Consider the following 27849-nt stretch of genomic DNA (forward strand, 5'->3'; position numbering starts at 1 on the left):
ACAAAGTCAAGAGTTATTTTAACACATGTAATTATATAATAGGCTTACTCATTTATAACCATATAATACCATCATTCATTTAAGGATGATTATATTAGGCGGATCTCTTCAGATGGATTGTGTAATCCACTTTACATACCCTCCCTCCATCAACAGGTGGTCTATTATCATTATATAGGGGTGGGTGGGCACTGTGGGGAGAATCAGTGCTTCCACATGCAGCCCCTTACAACAGGAAGGACTCCTCACATTCCCATGCATCTAAACACTGGCTGTTCATTGGTGAAACCGCCCTGCCTTCTACTACTAAACCTCAGCACAGCCTTATCTTATCTGCGAGGGCACGGGCACAATTTTTAATCATAACCTGACCTCACAAATCCGTGTGTAGTCCTCCTGTAATGTGGGGCGTTCGTGGCACACATACTACTAATCCCTGGATCCTCAGAGAAGGACCATGATGATTTCTGGGACGGTGTTGCCAGGGGGAAGGTGGCGACTGGGACCTGTTGGAAATGACAGCTGAAGAAGGCGGATTGAAGCACAGGAATCACAATAACAGTAAACATAGAAGATAGCGGAGAGACTCCCTCGGATCACTGTGTAAAGGGTGTGTGTCTGTTTGCGATACTTGGCAGCTTTAGCCTGATAGCTAATCGTTGCACTGTGATCCGCTACTCGCAAGCTAACGAGTGCATGTGGGTGCAAGCGTGTGTGTGGCTATAGATTGTGTGAATGTGAGTTTGTATACGGGGATGTGAGCTCGCATTTTCACTATCCCCACCTGTCATGTTAGCTAGCATGCTAATTTTATAAAGCTACTTAGCTAATAAAAGAAATTAGCTGACTGTGGGCGAGGTACCAAACCGACCCTATTACTGGAAGTCTAATGGTGTGCTTATACAGTTATACAGCAGTCATATGCACCTAGCTAACGCTGCCCACGCTATTGTGCTGTTTATTACGAATGATCTAATTAGCTAGCTAATGTTAGACAGCAGGCTGGCTAATTTGCTGTGCTGTTAGCTTAGCGGCTAGGAGCTTGCTCGCTAATTGACCTAGTTTGGTAGGGCAGAGGCCATGACATTCCACTCTCCACTGAACTGTGTTTACATTACAAGTTTGTAACTTGTTACTAACAAGACACGGTATTTAATACAACTAGTTAAACATGTAATAACTCAATAAGCGTAACGCCCTTTCCACTTTACGCTAATTCCTTCAAGAAATATGCTGTCCCTTTAACAGGCTACATGTTACCCATTTCTTAAGCACGACCAACTTACTATTTGACATGCTATGATACAATGAACGATACAATATACGTCTTAAAGGCATTAACTATTTACAAAAAGTATTTTATCAGGTTAGAAGCATGTAGTAAGGGAATAATACATATTATTAATTATGTTATAAGTGCATTTGTGGGCTGTTAGAATATCAAACATTAGCATCAGGTTTAATGACTGGATGTTAATCAAAGCTGTAATTGCTACAGCATATTTTTTTGCCACTAAAATGTAATTTCAGTTCTTCCCTGATGTCATGTGTTTCTCCAGACTTGCCCCTCAAAGTCTCATGATTCACATGGGGCTTTTGAAAACAAGGCCAGCATTATATGGAAATAACACAAAGGCTTAAGAACTAAATCAGTCTAAAAATACAGTTAGCCGAACATTGTGAAAACAGGTCAAACGTAGACCTGTGCTTTGTTCAAGGGTGCTAAATAGTTAGCTTCAAATCCAAAAGTTGTTATTGGCACTGTGACAGCATAGTTTATTTGAGTTGGCAATGAAAATAGGGCACTTGTGATAATAAAACCCCCCAATCTAGCTAACCAAACAACGGATATATTATCTCTACCCTACAGGGTTGTAGACATGGAGTCCCTGATGAGTGCGGTGGCCCCGCGCTCCCCAGCCCCCGCCAAGAAGCTGTCAGAGGTCGACTTCCGGTCGGGGGCGACCCTGGAGCAGTTGTCAGCGCAGGTGTCCGAGCTGGTGGTACTGGAGCAGGGAGAGTTCGGAGACCAGACTGCCTTAGAGGTCCACACCGCCAAGGACTTTATCTTCAACATGCTCGGTATGTCTGCAAAAAAATGCTCTCCATTCACCACTAAATAATTGTAACACCTACTTCCTTACTTAGCTGTTGACCATTTGGTGTTGGAATCACAATCTTTACTTACCATCTGGGATAAACGTGCAGAAATATGTCACATTGTTTTTTAGAAAATCTGTTCTCCTAATTGTCACAGATGAATCTCCTTATTATGCGCTTGTCTCTGTCGATGTCTATTTTTGCCCCTCGTTCTCTTAGTATGCACAGGTTTATATTTTTTAAGTGTGTATAGGAAAAAAAAGAGCATATATTATCTACTTTTTGCCCTTTATTTACCCAGGGTAGTTCTGGGAGAGCAATGAGTAATCATTCCCAGCAACGCCTTGCTGCCCAGTTGGCTATTTAACATGCTTTAACATGTAACAAGCTGGGCTTGCACTCAGTACATTTTATGTGACATCAATACAATCTAATGGAACAAATTGTATGGCTAAATCCATATCATGTTGAACACGTAGTTGTCATGATACTAAAATGTATAACTTAAATCTAAATTGACACAACATTGAGGGCACAACATTTTAGATTTCTATTAAAATTATGAATACAACAAGGCTTTAACATGATACTAAGTTTTATTTTCTTGGCCAGTAGCATAGAACAGCAGAAATGACTTAAGTAAACGTTAACAATGTTTAAACTTTCTTAAATTTAACAAAACTATATTATTCTTGAAGGTAGTTCACTGCATTAAATATCCTTTTGTATTCAAAAGGCAAACAAGAACATTTTTGACAGTTGAATCTGTTTTGAATATCCAGACTCAGACAGAAATGGGCAAGAACCGACAGGACTAAGGACAAGGACAGCAGAATATTTATTTATTTATGGTTGCTTTTGATTTATTTCTGTCTGTAGAAATGTGACATTCAATTTTAGCCAAAGGAAAAAAAGCAGCACAATCTCATTTAAACATGATGGGACACGCTTCTGTTTTGCAGGCACGTTTTATGACTCAGGTTGTGAGACGGCATGTGTGACAAACACGATCAACACTGTATTCTTAGTATGTGTTGAAATGACGTATGTGAAAAGGTGCAATATCTGCCATTTAATCCCCTTGAAGATTATCACATGGTTGTTTTATTTAAGTGCCGAATGCAACATTAGATATTTGTAATAAGTGGCAATGGGGATGCATTCAAGCACATCCATTAGAATCCACACATGCACACCCTGAACCAATGAGAGATGGCTTTGCTAGGTGTGACATGAAGCTGTTTCTAATGTATTCTATTGTATTTTTCAGAAGTGAAGTGTCTTTGTTATTCCAATAGGTGGCACTCTCCCCCTCCCTGCTGTCATCCTCATGTCACCATCAGTCTGTCCATCCTGAAAAGTTTGGTCCATTTTGGTTCTAGTTTCACACTTCATTCACTGTGTATTTGGAATATTATTACACACAATCACTGTCAAACTAGTACTATTACATTGGTTGAGACACAGCTCCTGTAGGATTCAAAATAGCCTCATCAAACAGGTATTTTATTTATTTCCCAGTGGATGAAGTAGCCTGTGATCCTTATTTTATTGTAACACCATTACTGTACATGCAGAGATTATATTTGTGCGTAAACTAGTTTTTTGGTCTTTTAGATTTGTCACGTTGCCAGTTGAGCTGCCTCTTTGTCTTCTCCTACTTTCACACTCTCAGTTAAGAGTCTCCTTTTTGTTTTACTCTAAGAGGCACCCTCTCCTGCATAATCACCAATGGTTTGCTGGTATTTCTTACACCCCGTGCCTCACCGCTCACTGTGACAGCTCTGACTGTGAGAAGAAAAAAGAAAAAGTTTGCAGCGTTCCACAGAGGGAGACGCTTTGGATTCTAGGAATATAAAGTTTAGTATGCGTCGGTAGCTGCATTAGGAGCATCTCAATGCTCTGCAGAGGATGAAAGGCCGCACTTAAAGGAAGCACTGAAAAGCAAATATCATCCTTTTGATGCAGGGACCTTGTTACCGGCCTTCTGGATGAGCTTTATCATGCGGCAGTTAAAGTTTGTGTGCATGGATGCTGTCGCGATTGGCTGTTTTTGCTAAGTTCGATAAAGTTACCGCTGCAGTAGGATCCCCACTGTGCTTTGTACACTGTCAGGAAAAAGGGTAGAGAAAAGATATTAAATAAATACACCCAGTGAGTTTCTTCACAGTGTGACTGATCTAAAAATAAACTCTTATTTACCGTGCCTTTCGGTAAACACTGTTGAACCTTCGGGCAGGCGAGGTGGGGGGGCCACAGTATCTATGTTTTGAAAAAGTCTGATGAAGGCAGAAATAGATCTAGAGTGCCGGTGAAGCAGAAGATATATTGCTTTGCCTAAACCCAACTTTTTGTCAAAGTTTGTTGGCCAGCTAAGTTCAGGAAATGTCATCTCTGTTCCTTTTTGTCCAGATTTTGAAATGTTTCTCTCTGAGACTACAGAATAACCTATTGTCTGTTGATATTTTGCGACAAGAAATGAGTTTATCTGTTTATGCAGTGCACACAATCTTCCTTTTGTCCTCCAGTGACCTCACATTCTTGCCTTCCTGTTTGTCTTCTTACATCAGCCCCTTTGTTTTCCACTACTCCCCGCACTTAGCACTGTTCAAACATAAATGTGCATCACACTAACAGGCCCTCAGTGAAGGCGTTTCAATAGGGAAGGGGGATCAGTTTTTTTTTTCTTCCAAGTCAGGAGATTCAAAAGTACACCTTGAGCTGTAACAAAAACTGAAAAACAAAACAAAGCCTATCTGCGCGTGTTTGTTGGTGTGTGAGTGATGGTGCATGACAGCCTGCAAATGAATAATTCCCTCTAAAATCCCAAGATCTTTTCGGGATTGTTGTGGCTCTTAACATTTCACAGTTGTTCCAAAACAGAGGGATACAAATTCCAAACTTTTCTCACCCCAAATGTCCAAAATCCTGACATTTCCATTGGACAGGGTTCCTTAAACTCAAATGTTATCTAGGTTGGTAGGTTCTATAAATAAGGCCTTACATTTTTTTTTACATATTTGTCTGACATTATGCAGAACTTAATAACCAAAAAAGGCGTAAAATTGGTCTTAAATTATATTCTTAGTGCCATTAATAAAGTGTTGAATCTTACTCGCCTTAGGCTGTAGGAAACCTTCATAGGATGTTATATTCAGTGCCATACACACAAGTGAGTAAAACTTTTCCATGAGACGTTAAGGCTTTAATACTGGCTGCTTTTATAAGATACTAAATATCTCCTCCCAAACTTTCTAACCTTTCCATGGCTGCTCAGACTTTAAGCAAAGTCATGCATATTTTATTTCGGGGAATAAGAAATCCCTCCTGGTTAAATTTTAACCACCAGAGTGGCGACTTTATCTCCTTTGGGAAACCAGCTGACTCAGTTTTGGTTTTCTAGCTCAGGACCCAAAATTGATGCTTTGGCTGACTAATTCTCTGCTAATGTCATTTTGGATTTGAGAGGCAGCCAATCCAGATCCATGGCAGTGCAACAGTAGATGAAATATTGTGTTTGATTAGTTTGGCTACACACACACACACACACACACACACACACACACACACACACACACACACACACACAACACACACACACACACACACACACACACACACACACACACACACACACACACACACACACACACACACACACACACACACACACACACACACACACACACACACACACACACACACACACACACACACACACACACACACCAGCACAGCCATGCCAAGCAGCACAGATGAGATGCGGCTTTCCTGCCATAAACGACGGTCATTGTTCCTCACTGACTCAGCATTTTTTGGCAGCATTAAGCCGTAATTGTCGGACAGCTGGCACATCAGTGAAAATGAATGCAAAACACAATTTAGATGATGTTAATTTAGCTCAGCTCGCAACCTCTCTTACATAGTGCTCTGTAACTAATCAAACTGTCTGTCATTTAAACACAGTAGAGTGTCCTGTGACTGAACATGGCCTCATCCATGAATTCTTTCATAGTATCTAATTAAATACGACTTACATCATTTGGCATGTTCTCTAAGCAGTGTTTTGACACCGCATGACATATTATCTACTGTGGTGTTCGTTTTAATAAGCACGGCTGACATAGTGATTTTTTTCCTCTCTTTCGTAATCACACTTGAAGTATTCCTGAGGCAAAGGGGGAGGAATAATTTGGTCTGTGGCTGTCAAATGATAACATAATTGTATGCGCAGGCTGTGGCTGCCTGAGTTGCCGGGGAAAAAAACAATTAAAAAGTGAATGTTTGCAGCACACCTCGTCACTTTCAGTTATTTTTATCAAGGGATTTAGAGGGCACAAAACAGACATTCCCCTATTTCCTTCAAATCAGATAAGTGAAGTTTCTGAAAACTTCAAATAACATTTTTATAAATGCTGGGTGAACTAAAGGACAAAGCGAGTGTTTGTGACGCACAATTTTTTGTAATGTGCAGATATGATTTTCAGATTAAAACAGGGGACCCAGTAAAGCTTTAACATGATTCTGTGCTTGTTTTATTCTCTACTTTAAACAGTTTAAAGGGCTGTTTATAGGCATGGGCAAATGATTAGATAATGGGCCCCTGGTCAAAGACATGCATCACCTTTTGCTATATAGGATCATGCCAGACTTTATACTTACTTAGCTGCTTTTTGTTGTGGTTTTGTTTCTCTTGGTGATAATTTTTTGTCTTTTTTGTAGTTTTTTTGTGGCACTTTGTAATTCGAATGGTTGTTTTGTAGATTTGTTTTTCTATTGGTTTGCTGGTCTTTGTTGTGTTTCAGTGTCCCTTTGTGGAAGTTTTGGTCCTTTCAATTGTTGTTTCGAGTCTTTTTGCAGTTGTTATGCTCTAATTTGGTATTTTTTTAAGTTTCATTGTGGTCATTTTAAATCGTTTCCTGGTTGCGTCCCAACCAGGAAACGATTTAAAATGACCACAATGAAACTTAAAAAAATACCAATGTCTCTTCAAGTGAAAGCCAGGGGGGGCCTGTGCCATTAGGCCAATTCAGTATTCCATCCATATTAATAGGCAAAACAACTGTAACTGATTCCGTTTGTCCTTTATCTTGAAAATAACAAAAAAAAGTATTTTGTAATGACATAAGTAGGACTGCTTCTGATAATGTAATGGGGGCTCATTATTTTATATGAGACTTTCTCTCCTCCTTAATAGTATATCAAGGGATCAGTTTTGCATGGCTTCACAAGCAACTAGGCCGCTCTAAAATGTCAAAGTCCACCTGCAGTTTTTCCTTTAGCGATAATTGCCTGTCATTTAGCGGGACATGGCATCAGAGTATACCTGGCATCAAGAGCTGGAAGACCCTGACAGCTTCCTGCATCCTCCCTCTGCAGGTGGTGTGTCTTTCATCCCTCTGAGCGACTGTTTGTATTGAACACACACACACATACACACACCTGGCTCAGTGGTTTAAACCCATCCCGCCAAGTGAGATTAAAATGGAACTTCTCCATTTCATCTCTAAAAAGGGCCTATTTTTTAGCTAATCTCCTGCCTTGATATGAATTCATAAACAGCGAGTGGCAGGATTAATCTGCTATTAGCCTGCGAGGTGAGGCTGCAAGAAGCACTGATAACATCCGGGCGAGACTTCATTTGTCGGGAGTCTATTGTTACGGATTGAGATGCTCCTTTCGGGATGAGGCTGCTTTTTAAGATTAGTGTTATGGCACGATCCACAGCTGAATTTGAGTTTTATTGTCTGAAATAACAGAAAGGTCGCATAGAGGAGCAACAGGAATTGTGAATATCATTCAGACTCAGACAACTTCCTTTTTAATCATTAGCCCTTTGGTAATGAATTTCAACTTACATTTTCAAAGGATTTGTTGAACATTTCAGAATTATATTGCTTTCTTTTCAAGACTTGTATGACAATACAGGAGACAGTCAAGGGACAGTTAGCTTAACTTAGTAAAAAGACGCAAAGCCCTCCATAGTGTGTCTAATCCTGGTCAGGAAGTAGTTCAGTGCATAACCTCGTCCATAAAACATAAAAAACGTTGTCTTTTGATGAAAAAAAGCTCATATATTGGTGAGCTATCTAGATTTGCTTTTTCAAAGAGCTAGGCTAATGGTTTCCTCGTTTTATGCCAAGCTAAGCTAACAGATAGCTAGTTGTAGCTTTGTTTTTAGCATAGAGACCTAAGAATGCATCTTTTAAGAAGTAGTTGGGAGCATAACTTTGTCCATAAAACATAAAAAGAACCTTGTCTTTTGATGAAAGAATTACTAGATAAAGCTCTTTTATTGGTGAGCTTTAGAGGTTTATTATCCAGATTTACTTTTTCAAAGAGCTAAGCTAATGGTATTCCCGGTGTTATGCTCAGCTAAGCTAACCGATAGCAGGTTGTAGCTTTGTTTTTAGCATAGAGACATGAGTATGCATCTTTTTATGTAACTCAGAACGTAATCAAACAAATATTAAACTAGTTTTTAACATGTTGGTATTCCTCACTTATGGATCTACGTGAATGTAAGTTCAACTGTCTTTAGATAAATAAACGTTAAAAATAATCGCTAAATAAAGCGATAACTGGCTTTTCCTGCATGACCAGTTTTGGCTCCTCTCTTTCTCACCTCCAGCAACAGCAGATAGAAGTCACCAGCTTATTTAGAGGAATCCCATTTTCCAGGGAGATTTACAGAGCTATTGTTGGAGTCCATCAAACCAGAGGTGTGTGGCAGAAACCTCTCATTCTGGCTGTGATGAAAAAAGGCGTTTTTCCCATGATGCCGCTGCTCTGCTTCAGAGGGATTTCTCAGCAGTGCTTTGCAGAAGGTCTTGTACTTTACTTGTAAATACAGATGCAACTATTAATCCATTATTTTCTCCCATTTTGAGGAGGCCCTGCTTGGTATAAATGCTCTCGGACCAGATTTCCCGTTTATCTTTCTCAAAGAAAATGTTTCTTGTCTTCCTTTTTTTGCTTCTAGTCTTCAAAATAGCTTCTACCAACCCTTATCCAAACTAAATATGCATACAGATATCTAGACTTGAGTTTATTTCTGCATTACTTTCATTGTAAGAATTCAAATTCAGAAATGAAGATGCAGTGCAGAGGTCGGCAGCAGCTGCAGATCTGTGCTGTTGGTTTATGCTAATTTAAGTTTTTTTTCCTAGCCTCATTTCCTGGTGCAAGTCATTTTGAGACTCTAGCAACAAAATATTGTGCCTTCATTACAGCATACATGATTTATGCCCTTGAGAAATTGTGTTAGGATTGAAATTTGAATATACTGCCATAGATGTAGGTAGGCTGTGCTGTTACCAAACACTGAGTAACCAATAGCCATCAAATAGTGCTTCACAGACCTGAAATTGGGTGTATTCTGAGAATAGCTCTTATCGGAAAACGTCCCTCCAATGGAAATCTACATTCAAAGACATTTCTTATAGGATTACGTTTAATCCGTGGCTGTGAAACCAGCCTAGACTGTCTCCATTCCAGCTCTATTCTCAGACTGTGAGTCTACAGGCATATATGATGGAGTGTGTGCATCCACGTGTGTGTGTGTACACGCTGGCGGGTGCCCAGTAAAGCACTGTCGGTTTGAGAGTTTGGATTAAAAAAGCAGATTGTCTTCCTTGGAACAACCTCAAACTTCTGGCAGCCAGTGTTTGAGATTAAAGAAGCCTCGCTAATTGATACAGTTTTTCCTCTCTAACTGGAGCCCTTGCCGGAGAGATAATAAGCTCTTTCTTTATTTTTCCCCCTTTTTTCCCCAATTTATCAGTGACAGATAAAACCAAACAAATCAGAGGAGCCGCAGCTTCAAACTTGTTGCCCTTTGGCTGGTGTCTGATTCTTTCCCCCTTCCAACACGCTCTTTTCCTCACTCTTCCTGGCTTTGATCTGCCCATAAAGTCTTACTCCCCTCTTCCCGAAGAGACTTCAAATTGATCGCTCATAATTTGTTTTGCAAATCTAATGCACAAACACTCACCTCAGATTTAGTGTGAGTTAAGTATGAAGCACTTTTTGCCATCACACAACTCTACTGTGATTACCTTAGACATCAAACCAAATTATGTTACAGCAATCTGAAGTGCTGTGTTTTTGCCATCACATGACAGTGCATTCAGACCTGTTTAATAAGTAAAAACGGGGAAGTGGGACTCTTCACCAATCAATATCAGAGAGGAGTGCACACTTTTTGAATTTTAATCCTAGTTCAGACATCACTTGAGGAACTTCGGCCAGGCAGGATATATGTACAGTATTTTAATTCAATAAAAATGTTCTTAACCTGCTAGATTAGATAAGATTGCATATATGTTATAGCTATAGGGTTTGGCTTTTTCAACCTGGCTCTTTCAAAAGTACCAAAAAGCGTAATCTCTTTTTGTCTAATTTAGCCACTATCTGCCATGCGAAGACAAATAAAGGCTTAACAATTCAAGAGTTGGGGTCGATTTGATTTCGTAGAACCAATAAAATATACAAAGAACGGTTCTATCTCACACAGGCTCCGCCCTCTACTGGACTCTATGGGTACTACTCTCATCAATGATACGCGAGCGTTCACACACTGAAGTTGTATAAACGTAGCCGGCCAATCAGGGCGAGCCTACCTGAATGCGTGCGCAGCTCACAGTATATAAGGCGGCTACGCCTCCTGACTGTCATCCTTTTCTCTTCAGCGAGCAGGACAACACCTGACAGACAAAAGTAAAACGTTTGAAAGAAGAAGAAAGAAGTTATCGTACCATCATGGAGTCGCCACTTCTAGAGACCCGGGCCTGTCCTTCGTGCCCTGGCTTAATAGCGGGCGCAGATCCCCACCACCTCTGCTTCGAGTGTTTGGGGACCAGGATATGGCCGAGGCGGTGCCATTCACGTTCGCCATTCCAGCGGGGCGGATGGCTCCGTTTGCCGGGGAGGAGGATGATGAGGACTTCTCGTTGGCGGGCACTTCCGGGTCCGGCGTCCATGAAAGTCCACCGCCCAGGTCTGTCCGCCAGGACTTCCCCCTGGTGATGACCATGGCGGCGGAGCGTGTAGGGCTACCGCTCCCCCCACCACTGCCGCCGAAACCGGTGAGCCGCCTCCGCCAGGGGTTCTACGGCCCGGTCCGCCTGGTGCAGCCAGCCTTCGTTTCGCCCCCAAACATGTGCTGGTAAGGAGCGACAACCTCACCACAGTGGCTTACATCAACAGGCAGGGCAGAGTCCGCTCCGCCGTCTTGTTGAGCGCAGTGGAGAACCTGTGGTTGTGGGCCTCAGAGAATGTTTTTATCTCTAAAGGCCCCTCACATTCCGGCTATCCTATTTACATGCTCTACGCCTTTCCACCGCTGCGTCTCATGCCCCACTCCTGGAGGGGGTGAGACGAGAACAGTTGTCGGTCATTCTGGTAGCCCCAGGTCGCCGCTCGTCGCCACACAGATGATGGTGGGTCAGCCCTGGACAGTTCCTCAGTTCCGGGGGCGCTGTCTCAGGAAGTGGGTGCATTAGGGGCGTTACCCACTCAAGGCCAACCTCTCCAGGCTTGGCTCCTGAGAGGGACAGGCTGAGAAGGGGTGGACTGTCTGACAAAGTTATACAGACTATCCAGGCAACAAGGGCGTGATCCACCACAGCCTGTTACAGGATGAAGTGGTTGGGATTTCTACAGTCACTGGAACTGGTACAGCCGGGCGATTGGTTCACAAACCATCGACCTGAGGGCCGCTTACTTTCATGTCGAAATTGCTAGAAAGCCAAAACACAGGAAGTATTTGCGTTTTGCCTTCCAGGGGATAGCCTACGAGTACAACAGACTACCGTTCGGCTACTCCCTGTCCCCACGCACGTTCAGCAAATGTGTGGCCACAGCGCTTCGGCCGCTTCGCGACCATGGCATGAGGGTTTTATTTTATCTCAACAACCTCATAGTCATGGCTAGGTCCAGGGAATGGGCAGATGTTCCACACAGCCCAATTGATCTTACACCTAACCAAGTTGGGGGGTTGCGGTCAATTGGAAGAAGAGCAGTCCCATACCTCACCAGCAGGTGGGGTATCTGGGGATTTTGCTCAATTCAGCCCCCATCGAGAGCGAGGGGTACGCCCCCATCGCGAGCGAGGTGTACGCCCCATTGAGAAGGAGGGCAGGCTACGTGCCACTCTGTCAGAGGACAGACAGACGTGGTGTGAGGAAGGGAGTCTAGAGCCTCTGTCCGGTACATTGGGCTCTATTCTATCCTGGCTATAGCTACTGGTGGATAAGGGGCTTGCTCATGCCACAGTCAAGGTGTATGCAGCAGCCATCTCGTCCTGTCATGCGGGATTTGGCGGCAGACCAGTCTTTAGCCAACCGCGTTTTAAAGCTTCTTTTTTTTATAGGGGATCAGGAGACAGCGCCCAGTGGTGCATGTCTCCACCCCGCAATGGGAACTGCCATTGGTGCTCGAGGCTTTGGTTACAGAACCATTGAGCATCTGGAGCTCTCCTCCCTGTAGGTGCTATCATTGAGAGAGAGAGAAGCAAAAGGAAACTTGCTTGCCTTCTGCCAAGAGAGTATGCGAACTGACCGCTCTATTGGTGCACCCGAGTTGCCTTCTGGTTCGTGGTGACCGTAGCAGGGCGACACTCAGACCGAACCCCTTCTCTGTTCCCAAGAACCTAAGGAGTTCTTCCAGGTCGAGGGTTATACAGCTAGACGGCTTTAGTCGTCCACTTATGCACGGCGGCGTCTTGGTCTACGCCAGGCCCGTTCATAAGGTAAGTATCTCTTAGACATGTCTGGCTCCTTTTTCATCGTCAGTGCTTGCTGGGGCAACACAGGACTGGTGAAAGGAGGAGGGCTGTCTGACCCCCTTGGACATAATGCACTTACGTTGTCCCATGCTCCTTAGGGACCTGGGAAACGTGGTGCACAGTGTGTAGTCACTTGCGCTGGCACCTGCAGGGTGGAGCTATGGGCTTATTCAGACCAATTAGGCTCTACCCAGCCAAGCTGCGGCCCCAACTTCTCCACGGTCTCAACCGGGTGATAGGAAGTTGGGGTGCGATGGTTAACCAAAGGCCGTCAGGGGCAGTGTGGTGGGTCGATGTTGTGGGACGACAGGGCGTTTATCCATCGGGGCTCCACCCACTGTACCCAGAGTCCAGTAGAGGGCGGAGCCTGTGTGAGATAGAACGGTGTGTTATGTATTGTAACCCTAGTTCTATAAGCACAGGCGGAGCCTAGGGGCCTCTTTCCTATGCCGCTCGCTGAAGAGGGTGTTGGATGACAGTCAGGAGGCTGCGCATGCATTCAGGTAGGCTCACCCTGATTGGCCGGCTACGTTTATACAACTTCAGTGTGTGAACGCTTGCGTATCATTGATGAGAGTAGTACCCATAGAGTCCAGTAGAGGGCTCCACCTGTGCTAATACGTAACCCACCGTTACCTCCAGATGACTGCAAAAATGCTAACTCATTCCCAGAGTTTTAGGACTCATTCCTGCAGTCTATAGTTCAGGTTGGGGAATTTTAGGAAAGACTGAGATTGAAAGTCTAGTTAGTCAGGAGATGACTGGAGCCGTACAGGGAGATTCTGCTAACACATTTGAAAATCCAAAGATACATACTTTTTTATTTTTCTTCTACTCTTCGACTTCCACCCCAGTGGTCGCCTTAAATAAGGCCCTTTCATTTTGCACCTTCTCAAAGCAAAGCACCAGAGAGATCTTCGTGAGCTCATTTGAGTTTGACGTTTCAGTCCCTGGAATATTTCCCTCAAATTTTCATTTAAAAAATAACTGTTCTACCTTTTTTGATACACTGAAGGAAACTAATGCGTGGGTGGGGATGCTGCTCTTGAAATGTCCCTCAGTCAGAGCATCATGTGTTGGATATAACATCTAAAATAAACAAAAATATCTTTCTAAATGTAACATCTTCACTAGGGTTGGGAACTGAAACTCGGTTCCAGATGAGAACCGATAAGAAAATGCCGGGTACCGGGTGCCCATACAAAATACACAATTTCGGTTCTGCTTAACGGTTCCTAAACGCGGTAGACCCTGTATTCCACCGGGTCCGTCTGCGCCGCGGGTCCGTCTGCGCCGCGGTGACCCGGTGGAATACAGTATATCCACTGGCCATGATCTGTGTGTTCTGGAGAATCACAGAACGGCCGGTCGTCAGCGGGCCGTTGGCGGCCGGCTCGGTACGCTGACGGCCGGCACCGCCCTTAATTTTTTTCAACGCCATCATGTAAGTTGCGCTGACAGGCGACAGAGGTCCACAGTTGCCCCGCAGCGTGGCTCCCCCCGCCCTCCCGTAGACAGTTCACGAGCTCAGTCACTTCATAACACCAAAGATGGATTGCGGTAAACGCTCTAAAGTGAGGCTCCACTACACTAAAAAAGAAAAAGACAAGGCACAGTGTAATGCCTGTTAATAGCTTGCATCAGGCATAGCTCAGTTAAAATAAAGCACAGCTATTGTGCAATACATTTGTATTGCATGTATATTTTTTATTTGTAAAAATGTCAGTTAAAGCTTAAAAGAATAAAGATATTTTTGTTATCTAAACGTTTGACCTCTTTCTTTTACAATTTTGGAATCGAAACGGGGAATCGATAAGATCCGGAATCGATAAGCAGAACCGGAATCGGAATTGGAATCGATAAATTTCAAACGATACCCATCCCTAATCTTCACACTTTAAATTGCCACTTTTTGAGTAGCTTTGGCCTTTTCCTTTTCTCTGGAGTCACAATTTCAAGTCCAACACGCTTAGGTACACACACATGCCACCACATGAAAACATGCCACTAAGGTTGTGTGCCCATGTAATTGGATAAGAGGAATCATGTGGAGCTTTGTGCCCCGAGGCATGACCTACAGGCCCGGTCTGATGCCCCTGTTTCAGCTGTCTGCAGCCACTTAACTGCCCTGGAGGGACTCGAGCTCAGGATCTTTCCCCTGCGGCGGGTTTGTAAGTGTCCACGCTCCTCCTTTGACCTACAGTAGCTGGCAGTTAGCTTGAAACCAGCACAGGATCAAGTTGTTCTTTTAAGCTGGAAAAATATAATTTACTCCAGAACTGCGGCTCCCATGGGCCCGGAGCCTGGGAAGTTTACAACACAGCTAAGTAGCCATAAAGGGATTTGGAGGGTGAGTTTCTCCCCTATAAACTGTTTAGAGAGGAGAGTAAGGAATACCTTTTAAGCAGTATATAGTAAAACGATCATTGCTTGTATGCCTTGCCCAATCACACTTCCTCAACAATTAACTCAAGAAGCTACAATATGAACACAGGAAATCTCCTTTAAGTGATTTCCCATTTCTTGCTAATCTAAAACGGAAACCCCTCGACCAATCATGGTGTAGATGCATGTCGGCAAAGAGCTGAAATGAAGGACATGTAGGCTAGTTCTCGTTAATGTCTCGCCCAGCAGTCACTGAGAGGGGCTGTTAATTTCACACTCCATCTTGTGTCAATATTACTGCAGCTCATACTCATAAATATATGCATTACTTCTTAAAACAAACCGAGCTGGAAATGTGTGCGTGCTCCGAGCTTGTCCGTGCATTTGAATATGAAATGCATTTTAATATGAGTGGAAGAGAAAAAACCCATTGGCGGAAACGCATCTCGAAACATACCGACGACTGAATATTAATTGTGCTGAGTGTGATTTAGTTTTTTTCTTCACCTGCAACCCTTTAGGATTAGTCCAAAAAGTGGACCAGCGCCTCCCGGTGGCCAATGAGTACCTGCTGCTGTCAGGCGGGGCCCGAGAGGGAGTCTTGGACCTCAACCCAGAGGATCTTGGGGACTACGCCAAAGGGGCCGACTTTGACCTGGAATTCACCCTGCTGGTGCCCGCCCTCAAGCTCCACGACCGCAACCAGCCCGTCACGCTGGACATGAGGCACTCCCCCCCCTGCCACTCCTGGCTCAGCCTCCGCCTCTGCGACTCCAATGTCATGTCCCGCTGGAGCATCTGCTGCCAGGAGGAGAACGGACTCCCCGCTGAGGAGGACGAGGAGGAGGAGGAGGAGGGGGATATGTGTAAGTAGGATGGGAGTGAAGGGAGGATGGGTAGAAAGATATAAGCAGAGGTGGAGGAAGTACCAGTGTAGGAAATACTCTGTTACAAGTAAAAGTCTTGCAATCAACATGTTACTCAAGTAAAAGTACAAAAATATAAGCATCAGAATATACTTAAAGTACCAAAAGTAGTCATTGTGCAGATTGGTCCATTTCAGAATAATATATATGATATGTTTTATAATTATTGATCATTAAAGTGTTATCAAAGCTGGTAAAAGTTAAGCTAGTTTTAATGACTTTGTATACTGCAGGGTAGCTTGTGAATTTACTCCAGGTGTAACTAAAGTCTGATTTAAGAGTTGATTATATTTCACATCATTAATCCAAATGTGCAAAGTAAGTAAAGGTATTAAATAAATGTAATGGAGTGAAAGTACAGTATTTACCTCTGAATTGTAGTGGAGTAGAAGTACAAAGTAGCACCTTAAAGGAAAGGGAGCCAATTTCATTTTTTCTGTGTTTCCCCTGGGTAATTTGATGCATGATGCACTTTTGCCCGTTCTTATATAACTCCTCAGATATGTTAGACGAGAAACGCCTCCCCACGCTGCAACATTTATGAGTATAGCCGCACAATCGAAAGTTCAAGCTACCTTATTACGCCTCGACATCAATCTGCCACACCGCTCGCCAGTGGGAGACTTCCAAGATGGGGAAAAAGTAATGACGTTATTGAAATGGATCGCTTTAATTCGCAGCCGTTTGGAAAACACATTTGCAATATTTCTTGGTCGTATCATAACATTTCCCACGGGGTATTATGTAACGGTACTTCAGGTGGCAGGGGGGGGATTAGCGTGATAAGTTCACAGCATGGACATGAATCCCAGCAAAATGCTACTGAAAGGTTAAAAAAAGGGCAATAATTTAAATTTGATTTATATTATTTGCAGCAAAGCACTGGCACATTGTTTGCTTTTGACTGTATACTGCATCTAACAGGCACCAAAATATTTAAACTAGATTCCGTTTGCATGTTTTATTTGATGAGCTAGAACCAGAAACTGTTGTGTCCGTATGGAGGGACCCAGCATTTAGACCCTTCCCTCTCTCCCTTGCTCAGGTAAAGGTTCCATCCCCTCTCTGGACTCCCCTCAGTCTCTGGACGGGTGCTACTTCTCCCCCTCCCTGGTGACAGACTGGTTCTGGGGGGTGGTGAGCGAGGCTGTGGACGAGCTGAGGCGCAGCCCCCAGAGAGGCATTCCCACCCCGGACCGACTGGAGAGGAATGGCCCCCTCACCACTATCATCCTCCAGGTACAGATTGAAGAAATGCTGAAAAAACTTGTTATCGATATGGAATGCTTTAAAGCAGTGGTTCTCAACTGGTGGGTCGCGACCCAAAAGTGGGTCGCGGACCTGTTTCGAGTGGGTCGCAGATGTGTAAAAAGTCACACTTTTATTTTATTTTATTTTATTTGATGTTCTAACGCTGTGCATGCAGTAGGCGTTGGACTGGAAGTACCGGAGACCATAAACGGTCTTGAAAACTTCTGTCAAGTAGTGATCATCTTTTCAATAAAACATCTTTGTTGATGTTTTTTCGAGTCTTCTGGCCAATCAGAATCAAGATTGTTGCCGGAAGTCCCCACGGAGAATAACTTTGCGGTAGAAATACTCTTTATACATCCATGGGTACAACTTCAGATAAAAATGAACACATAATGAAATATGATTGATGATTGACAGGTCACAGAACAATGGGAGCTATCTACCCTTATCCACAATTTAAAGTAAGTCACACAGACTATCTCCTCTTTACTCTTCTCTCTGTGTGGAGCAGCAAGTTCAGCTTCAGAACAAAGTGAAAAACAAACAATGGCATCAAATATTATTAATATGTCGGGAAGTAATACATTTATTTATTTTCTTCTCAGAGTGTACCAGAATGCTCAGTTTATATGTTAGTATTTCTAAAAATCTCCTGGGGGGAAAATCCCCCCAGATCCCCCTTCTGGGGTTGGGTTTTCAGCCTTTTTATGTTATGCAGTTCAGCTTTGATTACATCATCTCATTAAACCTTTTTTAAAAGCATTCTTTAGTTCTGTGAAGGGATACAAGGGATATATGCACTGTACTTCACTTTAATTAATATTGTATGCTGAAAAGGGTATATGTTACAGCACGATTTTTTGTTGAATAGATTTGAGTGGTTCAAAATTTCGGGTCGCGATTTATTGACAAAGGAAAAAGTGGGTCCCGAGGCCTGACCAGTTGAGAACCACTGCTTTAAAGGTCCTTTATACATAAATATGTGTCCCCGGTGTGTCAGGGAACAAAACCCTCTCTCTTTTCCTCCGTACCCAAATCTCTAAAAATGGGGGTACAACGGAGCTGATCCAGATTTGCGTCCGATATAACTTAATATCGGTAATGTGGGCTGCCTTTACACCCACGGCCCTATCAATCAATCAATGTTTATTTATATAGCCCAATATCACAAATGTTACATTTGTCTCAGTGGACTTCACAGTTTGTACAGAATATCAGTATGACAATACGACACCCTCTGTCCTTAGACCCTCACATCGTACAAGGAAAAACTTCCAAAGAAACCCCACAGTTTAAAGGGGAACATGGGAGAAACCTCAGGGAGAGCATCAGAGGAGGGATCCCTCTCCCAGGACGGACAGACATGCAATAGATGCCGTGTGTAAATTGAAAAGATAATACATTTACAACATAGGTAGTCCAAATGTTTGGAAATGCATGTGTCTATAATAAGAAGATTAATCCACGAGGATGTCAACAATCCTGTGGGAGCCATCAGGGAAGTAGTATGATGAGAGTCAGGCAGGACCGCAGAGACCGGTTCAGCCAGGACTCAAAATCCAGGACTCAGGATGCAGGACTCAGGATCCGGGGCTCAGGATCCAGGACCACAGTAACAGGCACAGCCACGACTCAGGATCCAGGGCTCAGGATGCAGGATCCAGGACTCAGGATCCAGGACCACAGCAACAGGCACAGCCACGACTCAGGATCCAGGGCTCAGGATGCAGGATCCAGGACTCAGGACTCAGGATCCAGGACCACAGCAACAGGATCAGCCTCGACTCAGGATCCCGGCGTAGATAGACACCAAAAAGAAATTTGGGGGAAGCTGGGTTATTCGGAACATGAGAGTACACAGGTACAGACAGAGAGAAGGAAGAAGTAAGGTGTCCCCCGACAGTCTAAGCCTATAGCAGCAAAACTAGGGGCTGAATCTAATCAGCCCTAACTATAAGCTTGATCAAAAAGGAAGGTCTTAAGCGCACTCTTAAAAACGGATAGGCTGTCTGCCGCCCGAACACAAACTGGAAGCTGATTCCACAAATGTGGAGCTTGATAAGAAAAGGCTCTGGCTCCCATTGTACTTTTAGAGACTCTAGGAACAACCAACAACCCTGCATTCTTGGAACGCAATGCCCTAGTAGGACAGTAGGGTATAATGAGTTCTTTAAGGTAAGATGGCGCCTGCCCATTAAGGGCTTTGTAGGCGAGAAGAAGAATTTTAAATTCTATCCTGTGTTCTATAGGGAGCCAGTGTAAGGCAGCCAGAACAGGAGTAATGTGGTCCCTTTTCCGTGCTCTGGTCAGTACACGTGCTGCAGCATTTTTAATCAGCTGAAGCGACTTAATTGACTTTTTGGTACACCCTGATAATAAAGAGTTACAATAATCCAGCCTTGAAGTAACAAATACATGGACTAGTTTTTCTGCATCGTTTTGAGGCAAGATATGCCTGATTTTTGCAATGTTACGTAGATGAAAGAAGGCGGTCCTAGAGATTGATTTTATCTGGGCGTTAAAGGATAAATCCTGATCAAATATAACACCAAGATTCCTTACAGTCTCACTGGAGGCCAAATGAATGCCATCCATAGTTAGTATATCTTTAGATAATTTGTTTCGTAGATTCTATGGGCCGAGTACAATAACTTCGGTTTTGGCCGTGTTTAACATCAAAAAATGTAAGGTCATCCACGTTTTTAAGTCCTTGAGGCAGTCTTGAATTTTATTTAGATTGGTTTCATCAGGCTTTATTGATAAATATAGTTGAGTATCATCCGCATAGCAATGAAAATGTACAGAGTGATTCCTTATAATATTGGAAGCATATATAATGTGAACAAAATAGGTCCAAGCACTGAGCCCTGTGGCACTCCATGGCTAACTTTGGTCTGCATGGAAGATTCATCGTTGACACATACAAACTGAGAGCGTTCAGATAGATAGGACCTAAACCAGCCTAAAGCAGTTCCCTTAATGCCAACTAAGTGCTCTAGTCTTTGCAATAGGATGTCATGGTCGATAGTATCAAATGAAGCACTGAGATCGAGCAAGACAAGAATAGAGACAAGTCCTTTGTCTGAGGCTATTAGAAGGTAATTTGTGACTTTAACAAGAGCTGTCTCTGTGCTATGATGTGTTCTAAAGCCAGACTGAAAATCTTCAAATAAATCATTGTTTTTTAAGTAATCACACAACTGTTTTGCGAATGCTTTCTCAAGAATTCTTGAGAGGAACGGAAGATTAGAAATAGGTCTATAGTTGGCTAAAACCTCTGGATCGAGGTTGTGCTTTTTAAGAAGAGGTTTTATCACTGCTACTTTAAATGATTGTGGAACATAGCCTGATAATAAAGACATTCATAATATTTTTATAAAGAAGTGTTGATTAATGGAAAAACTTCCTTTAACAGCTTAGTTGGAATCGGGTCTAAGATACACGTTGATGGTTTAGATTAGAAGAAAGAATCATTGAATTCAATTGTTCAAGGTTTATGGGTGAAAAGCATTCTAATTTACTATCTAGTGTAATATTAGAACTTACATTTCCGGGAGCTGTTGATAACACTATACTGGTCAAAGGCAAGAGGTCATTCATTTTGTTTCTAAGAGTAACAATTTTATCATTAAAAAAAGAACATAAAATCATTACTACTGAGTGCTATGGGAATAGATGGCTCAATAGAGCTGTGGCTCTCTGTCAGAAATCTGCTGAAAATAAATCTTGCATTATTCTTATTCTCATCTGAAGAGTAGTAAGTTGCTCTCGCTTTACGCAGTGCTTTCTTATATTCATTGAGAGTTATATGCCAAGTTAAAGATTAGAGATTCTTCAAGTTTAGTGGAACGCCATACCCTTTCAAGTTGTCTCGACTTTTGCTTTATTTTGCGGGTTTCGGCATTATGCCATGGAGCTAGTCTATGTTGTTTTATTTTCTTCTTTTTCAAAGGAGCAACAGAGTCTAATTTTATTCGCAGAAACGTTGCTATCAGAAACAATGTGTGACGTGTTTTTTGGTATTTGTTTACATTAGCAAGCATCGCTAACACTCAGAGCTAACCTGTACTGGAGAGAGTATGTGTAAAAAAGCAGGAAATAAAAAAAGGAACTCACCTTGTGGTAAACCTGCAAGAGAAAAAGCATTTGAGCTCCAAACTGTTTCAGAAATAATCCTTGATGTGGTTTGGAACATGATATGGCGTTTAATCACGGCAGCATTTAGCTGTATCTTGGTAGAATTCTGAGCAGGCACAAGCTCCTCTTTTTTTAATTTTTTTTTTAAGCTAAGGACCCAGAATCAGCAGTTCTCTAACAGGGCTGAAATAGAGGGATATGAGGGATGTCAAAAATGCATGATCTGCTTGGTATTTTGAGCAAAACACATGATAGATATGGTTTTTATATATCTGAGACGCATAATATATGCCTAAAAATAGCATGATAGGAGATCTTTAAGGTTCCCCGGAGTTTTCTTGTTAAAGTTATGTCCCCGCTCCCTCCCTGCAGGCGGGATCGAGCCGGGTGCTGTACGACCTCCTGCCCGTGGTGTCGTTCCGGGGCTGGCCTGCCGTGGCTCAAGGCTGGCTGACGGCCAACCACTTCTGGGATGGTAAAATCACAGAGGAGGAAGCCATATCGGGCTTCTATCTGCTTCCCTGCTGCTCCCCGCTGGGTGGCCGGCCCGACAGGGAGTGGAGGCTGGCATTCTCCCGCAGCGAGGTGAGCGGACTGTTAATGTGGTGCAGGTTTAACCACAATGTATCAGGTTTAAATCATCTATATGCTTCCATCTGGTCTTCTTTCTTTGCCTTTTTTCTCTCTTTCCATCCAATTTTGTGTTACATTTTTCAAGTTCTTGGGCAAAGATATGCCCATATGATCAAAGAAAGCTATTTTTTTAAGTACTACATACAGAAATGTGAAAGTTTTCAGGGATGCAAACTCATCAGGTATGAAAAAGGTGACAAGGATCCGAGCCCCCCGACCCCACGGAATATCGGCTTTAAAATGAGGACTAACAGGATGTTAGCAGTCAGAACAACTAAAGCAGTTAATAACAGAAACGCCAAAGAGTCACATCTAATAGAAATGTATAAAAGCATTTATTTTAATTGTGTAGCAGTCAGTTTATAATTTTGGCAGCACTGTTGAGCATTTTGAAAATGTATTTTCATGCCTCTGTGCAAGGCTGTCTTTCTATCTTTATAGCCAGTGGTGTAAAGTAACTAAGTTCATAAACTCAAGTGCTATACTTGGGTACAATTTTTAGATACTTGGTGGTACTTTTTTGTTAAATCAGACTTTAGTTCCACCTGGAGTAAATCCACAAGCTACCCTGCAGTATACAAAGTCATTCAAACTAGCTGCACCTTTACCAGCTTTGAGAACACTTTCATGATCAATCATTATAAAACATATCATATATATTATTCTGAAATGGACCAATCTGCACAATGACTACTTTTGAGGAACATTTTGAATGCAGGACTTTTACTGTAACAGAGTATTCCTACACTCTGGTACTTCTACTTTTACTCAAGTACAAGACCTGAGTACTTCTACTTTTACTCAAGTACAAGATCTGAGTACTTCTACTTTTACTCAAGTACAAGACCTGAGTACTTCTACTTTTACTCAAGTACAAGATCTGAGTGCTTCTACTTTTACTCAAGTACAAGATCTGAGTACTTCTACTTTTACTCTAGTACAAGATCTGAGTGCTTCTATTTTTTCTTCTACCACCTCCGTTTATAGCCTATGAAAAAAGCTATTTGAAAACGAAGGCTAAAGCTAACGTTAGCAAATAGTGACAATGTATGCTAGTTAGCTAGCTCAACGATTATAATATTGCGACAGAAACACTTTTCAGTGCACATCACGCTCTGCTGCTTCGATAGGCCCGTTCTAACAGCTGTTCACCAGCGGTCCAGTCTGTGCCACAGTGACTCCGGACCGCACAGTTAATATTAACGAACGCACCAGTAGGTAATGTAGCTGCTGAAGCTAGACCCTCATCCCGGAGCAGCAGAGCCTTATTATACATCCATGAGCAGAGCCGACAGGCAGGAAGACTCGAGCACACAGCTCGCGCTTCATTATATAAAAAAAGAACACCATGCGTGTCATGATTGCACACAGCTCGCGGCCGCAGATTACTCCGGGTCCCAGACCCCCCCCCATACCCCAAAAATATTTTTATTGCAGATCTACATAAATCACACAAACGACCTATTTTGGATTCAAAACGGCGAATTACGCCGAAAGGTGACAAGTTTGCATCCCTGAGTTTTATTACATTTTATATGCAAGGTGCAGACAAAACTAAAGAGTTTTCCGTCTTTGTGGAAGATGTGTAGACTTTCTGTTGTCCTGATATAAATTGGGAGCTTGTTACACCTTTTTGGAGTCAGATTAGCAAACTGTTCACATGTCTTGTCTACATATGTCTTTATTGATTGGTCCTCTATTTCTCTTATTTCCAGGTTCAGTTGAAGAAGTGCATCCCGTACCCCATGGCCCAGGCTTTCCAAGCAGCGAAGGCTGTGTTGTCCCGTATCCTCTCCCGACCTCGCCGGGGCCTCAGCCTCTATCATCTGCGTACCCTCCTCTTCTGGGCCTGCGACCGACTTCCTGCCTCCTACCTGTCGTGCTCTGACCCCGACACCGCTGGCCGCCTCCTCCTAGGTCTCCTTGATGACCTCGCTCATTGCATCCTGGGTAAAAACTGCCCGAACTACTTCCTGCCCCAGTGCAACATGCTGGAGCACCTCACAGACAGCCAGGCGCTGCTCGTCGCCAGGAAGCTCGCCCACCTGCGATCGGATCCCAGCGAGCACCTGCGGGCGGCCCTGCATCAGGCCCAGCAGGCGGGGCAGCTGAAGAAGGAGCTAACAGCTAGCACCAACGGCCACGGATCCCCCGGGCACAACCCAGCCAACGGCATCATCTCCCCGTCGGAGGACAAGCTGGCACAGCGACTGCAGCAGCTGGTCACTGAGAACCCTGGGAAATCCATATCGGTCTTTCTCAACCCCGATGATGTCACCAGGCCGCACTTCCGCATCGATGACAAGTTTTACTGACATGTTTCGACGTGTGGGAATGTGTTTAGCTAACAAACACGGCCTAAAAATGACGTCAAAGGGTGAGAGGAATACAAATCAGGCACGGAACTGAACACACTCCTCAACAACGCCTTGCTGCTGACTCTTTAAACCAAAAACAAATGTCCTACTACTGACGTCACAACAGACATGATGTCACCAAGCTGTTGCCACGGAGACGGCCCTCTCCTAACGAGCTGGCCTTAACGAGACTCATCAGCTGGTGCTACAAAGACAAGGGCCGGCTTTAGTCTTGTGAAACAAGTCCAGTGGAACTCAAAACAAAAAGTGCGTGTGTGTGTGTGTGTGTGCGTGTGTGTGTACGCCTAAGGGTTTTCACATATTACTTCTTAAGATGGAGAGAAAAGCTCCTTGATTGCTGCGTTTCTCCCTCCCGTTTGTTTTAGATCAGCAATGGCTGGAAAACAAGGTGTGGCTGATGTAACTGAATGTAATGTTGTGAGGAGAGTCTCTTTTCTCTGTCGACTACATTTTAGCCCACTTCTTTTTCCACCCCCAAGCCACCATTTATGACATCTTTTTCATTTAAAAAATTATCTTTCTCAGGTATTCATAGTACTTATCATTTTTGTATGTATATGATTCATTTAAGGTCTTAATCTATGTTTCAATGCCTCTTACATTTCATTGGGTAGTGGAATGTACCAAAGAGCTGCGTTTGTGCGGTTTTGCAAAGAGAAACGTACATCTTATTTTGATGAGTCATGGTCAGAATGTTAATCAACCTTTTCTCCTTCTGAAGGTCTGGTCACTACAGCAGCTACAATGCAACACTGGCAAAAATCAATCATTCCAATGGAATCAGTGCAGAAGTTAGACTTGATAATACGTTTAAAACAGGGATTTATGACAGTTATACAACAGGTGTCGTTGGTACAAATACGTCTCTTGAAAATACTGACTCATTGTCCTGTTAGCGGCAAAGCTAATGAGTTTTGCTTATGATTAGCTAGCTTGTTTTTCCCCCTCTTTATTGGAATCCTTTATTGATTAAAACTATTTCAGATCTTGAGAACAAGGCACAGAGCAAGTGGAAATAAGTTGGGTTAGCTATCTGTGAATAATCACTACCAGAGTTTTGACATTTATTGATTATTTACTGTTTTAATGAAAAGAACAAAATGGCAAATAATAACCCCTTGCCAAATGTTCTTTTATTCTCCTTTCTCAATGATGGTTAATTGACTGTATTTGTGTTTCAGATTGTTGATTAGCTAAACAAGTCATTTGAAGACACCACTATGGGCTCTGTGACATTTTACACAAACAAAAGTTACCAATAATGAAAACGTACTTTGCTGTGCTACCTTCTGCCGTGACCAGGCCTCGGAAAACGGTTGACACTGAAAAGGATGGGAATGTAAAATGTATTAAACTTGCTAATTATATTATAATACAATGTCTATCTTGTATTGTACTAAGATGTAAGGGTTGCTACATTATACGTGAAACCCTTGGAGCTTTTTCAAGTTCTGTTCCCCTACCTGAGCGGACATTTTGGTCTTTTGTGTTTGGAGTGTTAAGGTAGGCCCTTTATAAGGGATCTAGAAAATATATATATATTGAGATACGAGGAATCTAATTATGAGTGTACTGGGCAAAAACACAGGTCTAGAATCAGGACTTTGGCTATTTATCACGACTAATTCAAGGTACTTCACTTTCAAAACGGCCCGGCACATCTTCATCTATTAACTTTCCGTTGAAGTTTTGTTTGTCTCTCGATTTTGGAAACTGGTTCCAACCTGAGTGATTCTGATAATTGTCCCCCGTCTCCTCTGCATGGTTGGACTTTTTTAATGAGCTTTGCGTGTGTGTGTGTGTGTGTGTGTGTGTGTGCACCCAGAGACGAGGCACACAGCAGGACGCAGACAAACACCCAGATGCTGCCCGCTGCATTTCACCCTCAGTGGGTGCGTGTTAGTCGCTGCGCCCTATCGTTGCTCAGCAGACGGGAATCATCCACAGGGGGACGGGGGGAGGACAGGCCTATCTCTGCTCCCTTGAAGACGGAAGACAGGCCTTGCGGGGCCTGGACAGCTGCCTCTTTCTCCTGTATTCTGCTTTCTCTCACACTCTTTTTGCTCCTCTTCCTCCCTCCTAACACCCACATATCTCCTCACAGGGTTGGCTTCTTTATTTCTTTTAAGATCCAGAGCAGCAAAAACTCTTCTAATCTTATGTTTACACTCTTTACACCAATTTGATTAGGAGTTATAAAGCTAGTTAATGGTGCAGTGGAGACATAATAATAACCAGACGAGCATTAATGTCAATTCTTTGGGTCTTAATGTAAGTCATTTGAGACAAAGTTGACAAACTAATGGGGTTTCAACAAAAAAATGCTGCTATACTTGTGCAAAGGCAAGATTTAAAAGCTACATGCACATGATTGGTTACAGTTTATTTTAAATGTCAACGTGGTGATGGTTAATTCATTTAAAGCTGCTGGTGTGAATATTTCCGAGTTTTCTATTAGAACATCTGCTCTAAAATCTCATGTGCTTACTACTGGATGATTTTTTTTTTTTGTACTGCATCCATCTGTTCTGATGTGTATGAATTGAAAACCAAAGCGTGTTGTTGAGACGTTGCAGAATGTGTGTGTCCGTTAGAGTTTTCAGCACTTTTTCCGAGACAGGCTCAAATATCAAATTACTTTAAGACAGAAGAAATGCAGCATTTATTTATTTATCGGAAATGTAAAAGGTACCTTCTCATTGCCTCTGTTATGTTCGACTGAGTATCAGTTGTGTGTCTCACTCTGTACCTTATTGGGCCTAGTTAGAGATTACTAAACACTGGAAAGAATCACAATATTAAAATGTACGGTGTCAGATTTTAGATATGCAATCAATCCTTCTACTCTAATTCCTACTGTAATAGTGAAAGGGTATCTGCTGTCCAGGGGTTGCATGATGACACTCCCAAACATCTGTTTTTCGTGCTGAAACCTCTGATGATTATTTTTCAGATTCTGCGCATAAATAACTGACTGAATACGATGAATGTATCCAACATATCTCCAATCTGTTCCCCCCTGGAGGCTCACCGCTATCTGCACCGATACACTCCGATCCGATAAGAGTCTGTTCTGAATCACTCCACACTTTGAGAAATGTCATATCTCTGTTATTACTTGAGGTCTTTTCTTTTTTAATAAGTGCAAATTATTTTCTCTATCATGATATGCTGTATTTATTACTGTTCTTTTCTGGGGGTTTATATTGATCAAGCTTTAGCATGGAATAAATCACTACATTTCAAATCA

General features: G+C 42.8%; 1 protein-coding gene across 2 annotated transcripts; it reads left to right on the forward strand.

Annotated features, from left to right (window-relative positions):
- Nucleotides 1-239: 239 nt before the first annotated feature.
- Nucleotides 240-27849, forward strand: tmem102 (transmembrane protein 102). Of its 2 annotated transcripts, none has more exons than XM_034136386.1 (6): nt 240-610; nt 1871-2082; nt 15793-16137; nt 17243-17436; nt 21961-22173; nt 23937-27849. In XM_034136386.1, exons 2-6 carry the CDS (start codon nt 1881-1883, stop codon nt 24534-24536), a joined length of 1554 nt encoding a protein of 517 aa, XP_033992277.1. In that variant the 5' UTR covers nt 240-610; nt 1871-1880; the 3' UTR covers nt 24537-27849. The 2 variants fall into 2 exon arrangements, with proteins under 2 accessions (XP_033992277.1, XP_033992276.1); XM_034136385.1 differs by lacking the exon at nt 240-610 and adding an exon at nt 659-698.

This window comes from Trematomus bernacchii, unplaced genomic scaffold (assembly GCF_902827165.1).
Source record: "Trematomus bernacchii unplaced genomic scaffold, fTreBer1.1, whole genome shotgun sequence".
Taxonomy (NCBI): Eukaryota; Metazoa; Chordata; class Actinopteri; order Perciformes; family Nototheniidae; genus Trematomus; species Trematomus bernacchii.

Excerpts from the sequence above, each read along its gene's own strand:
- tmem102 (XM_034136385.1), top strand. Across the intron at positions 17,437-21,960 it reads TCACCACTATCATCCTCCAG|GCGGGATCGAGCCGGGTGCT; the intron begins GTACAGATTGAA and ends CCCTCCCTGCAG. Across the intron at positions 22,174-23,936 it reads TGGCATTCTCCCGCAGCGAG|GTTCAGTTGAAGAAGTGCAT; the intron begins GTGAGCGGACTG and ends TCTTATTTCCAG.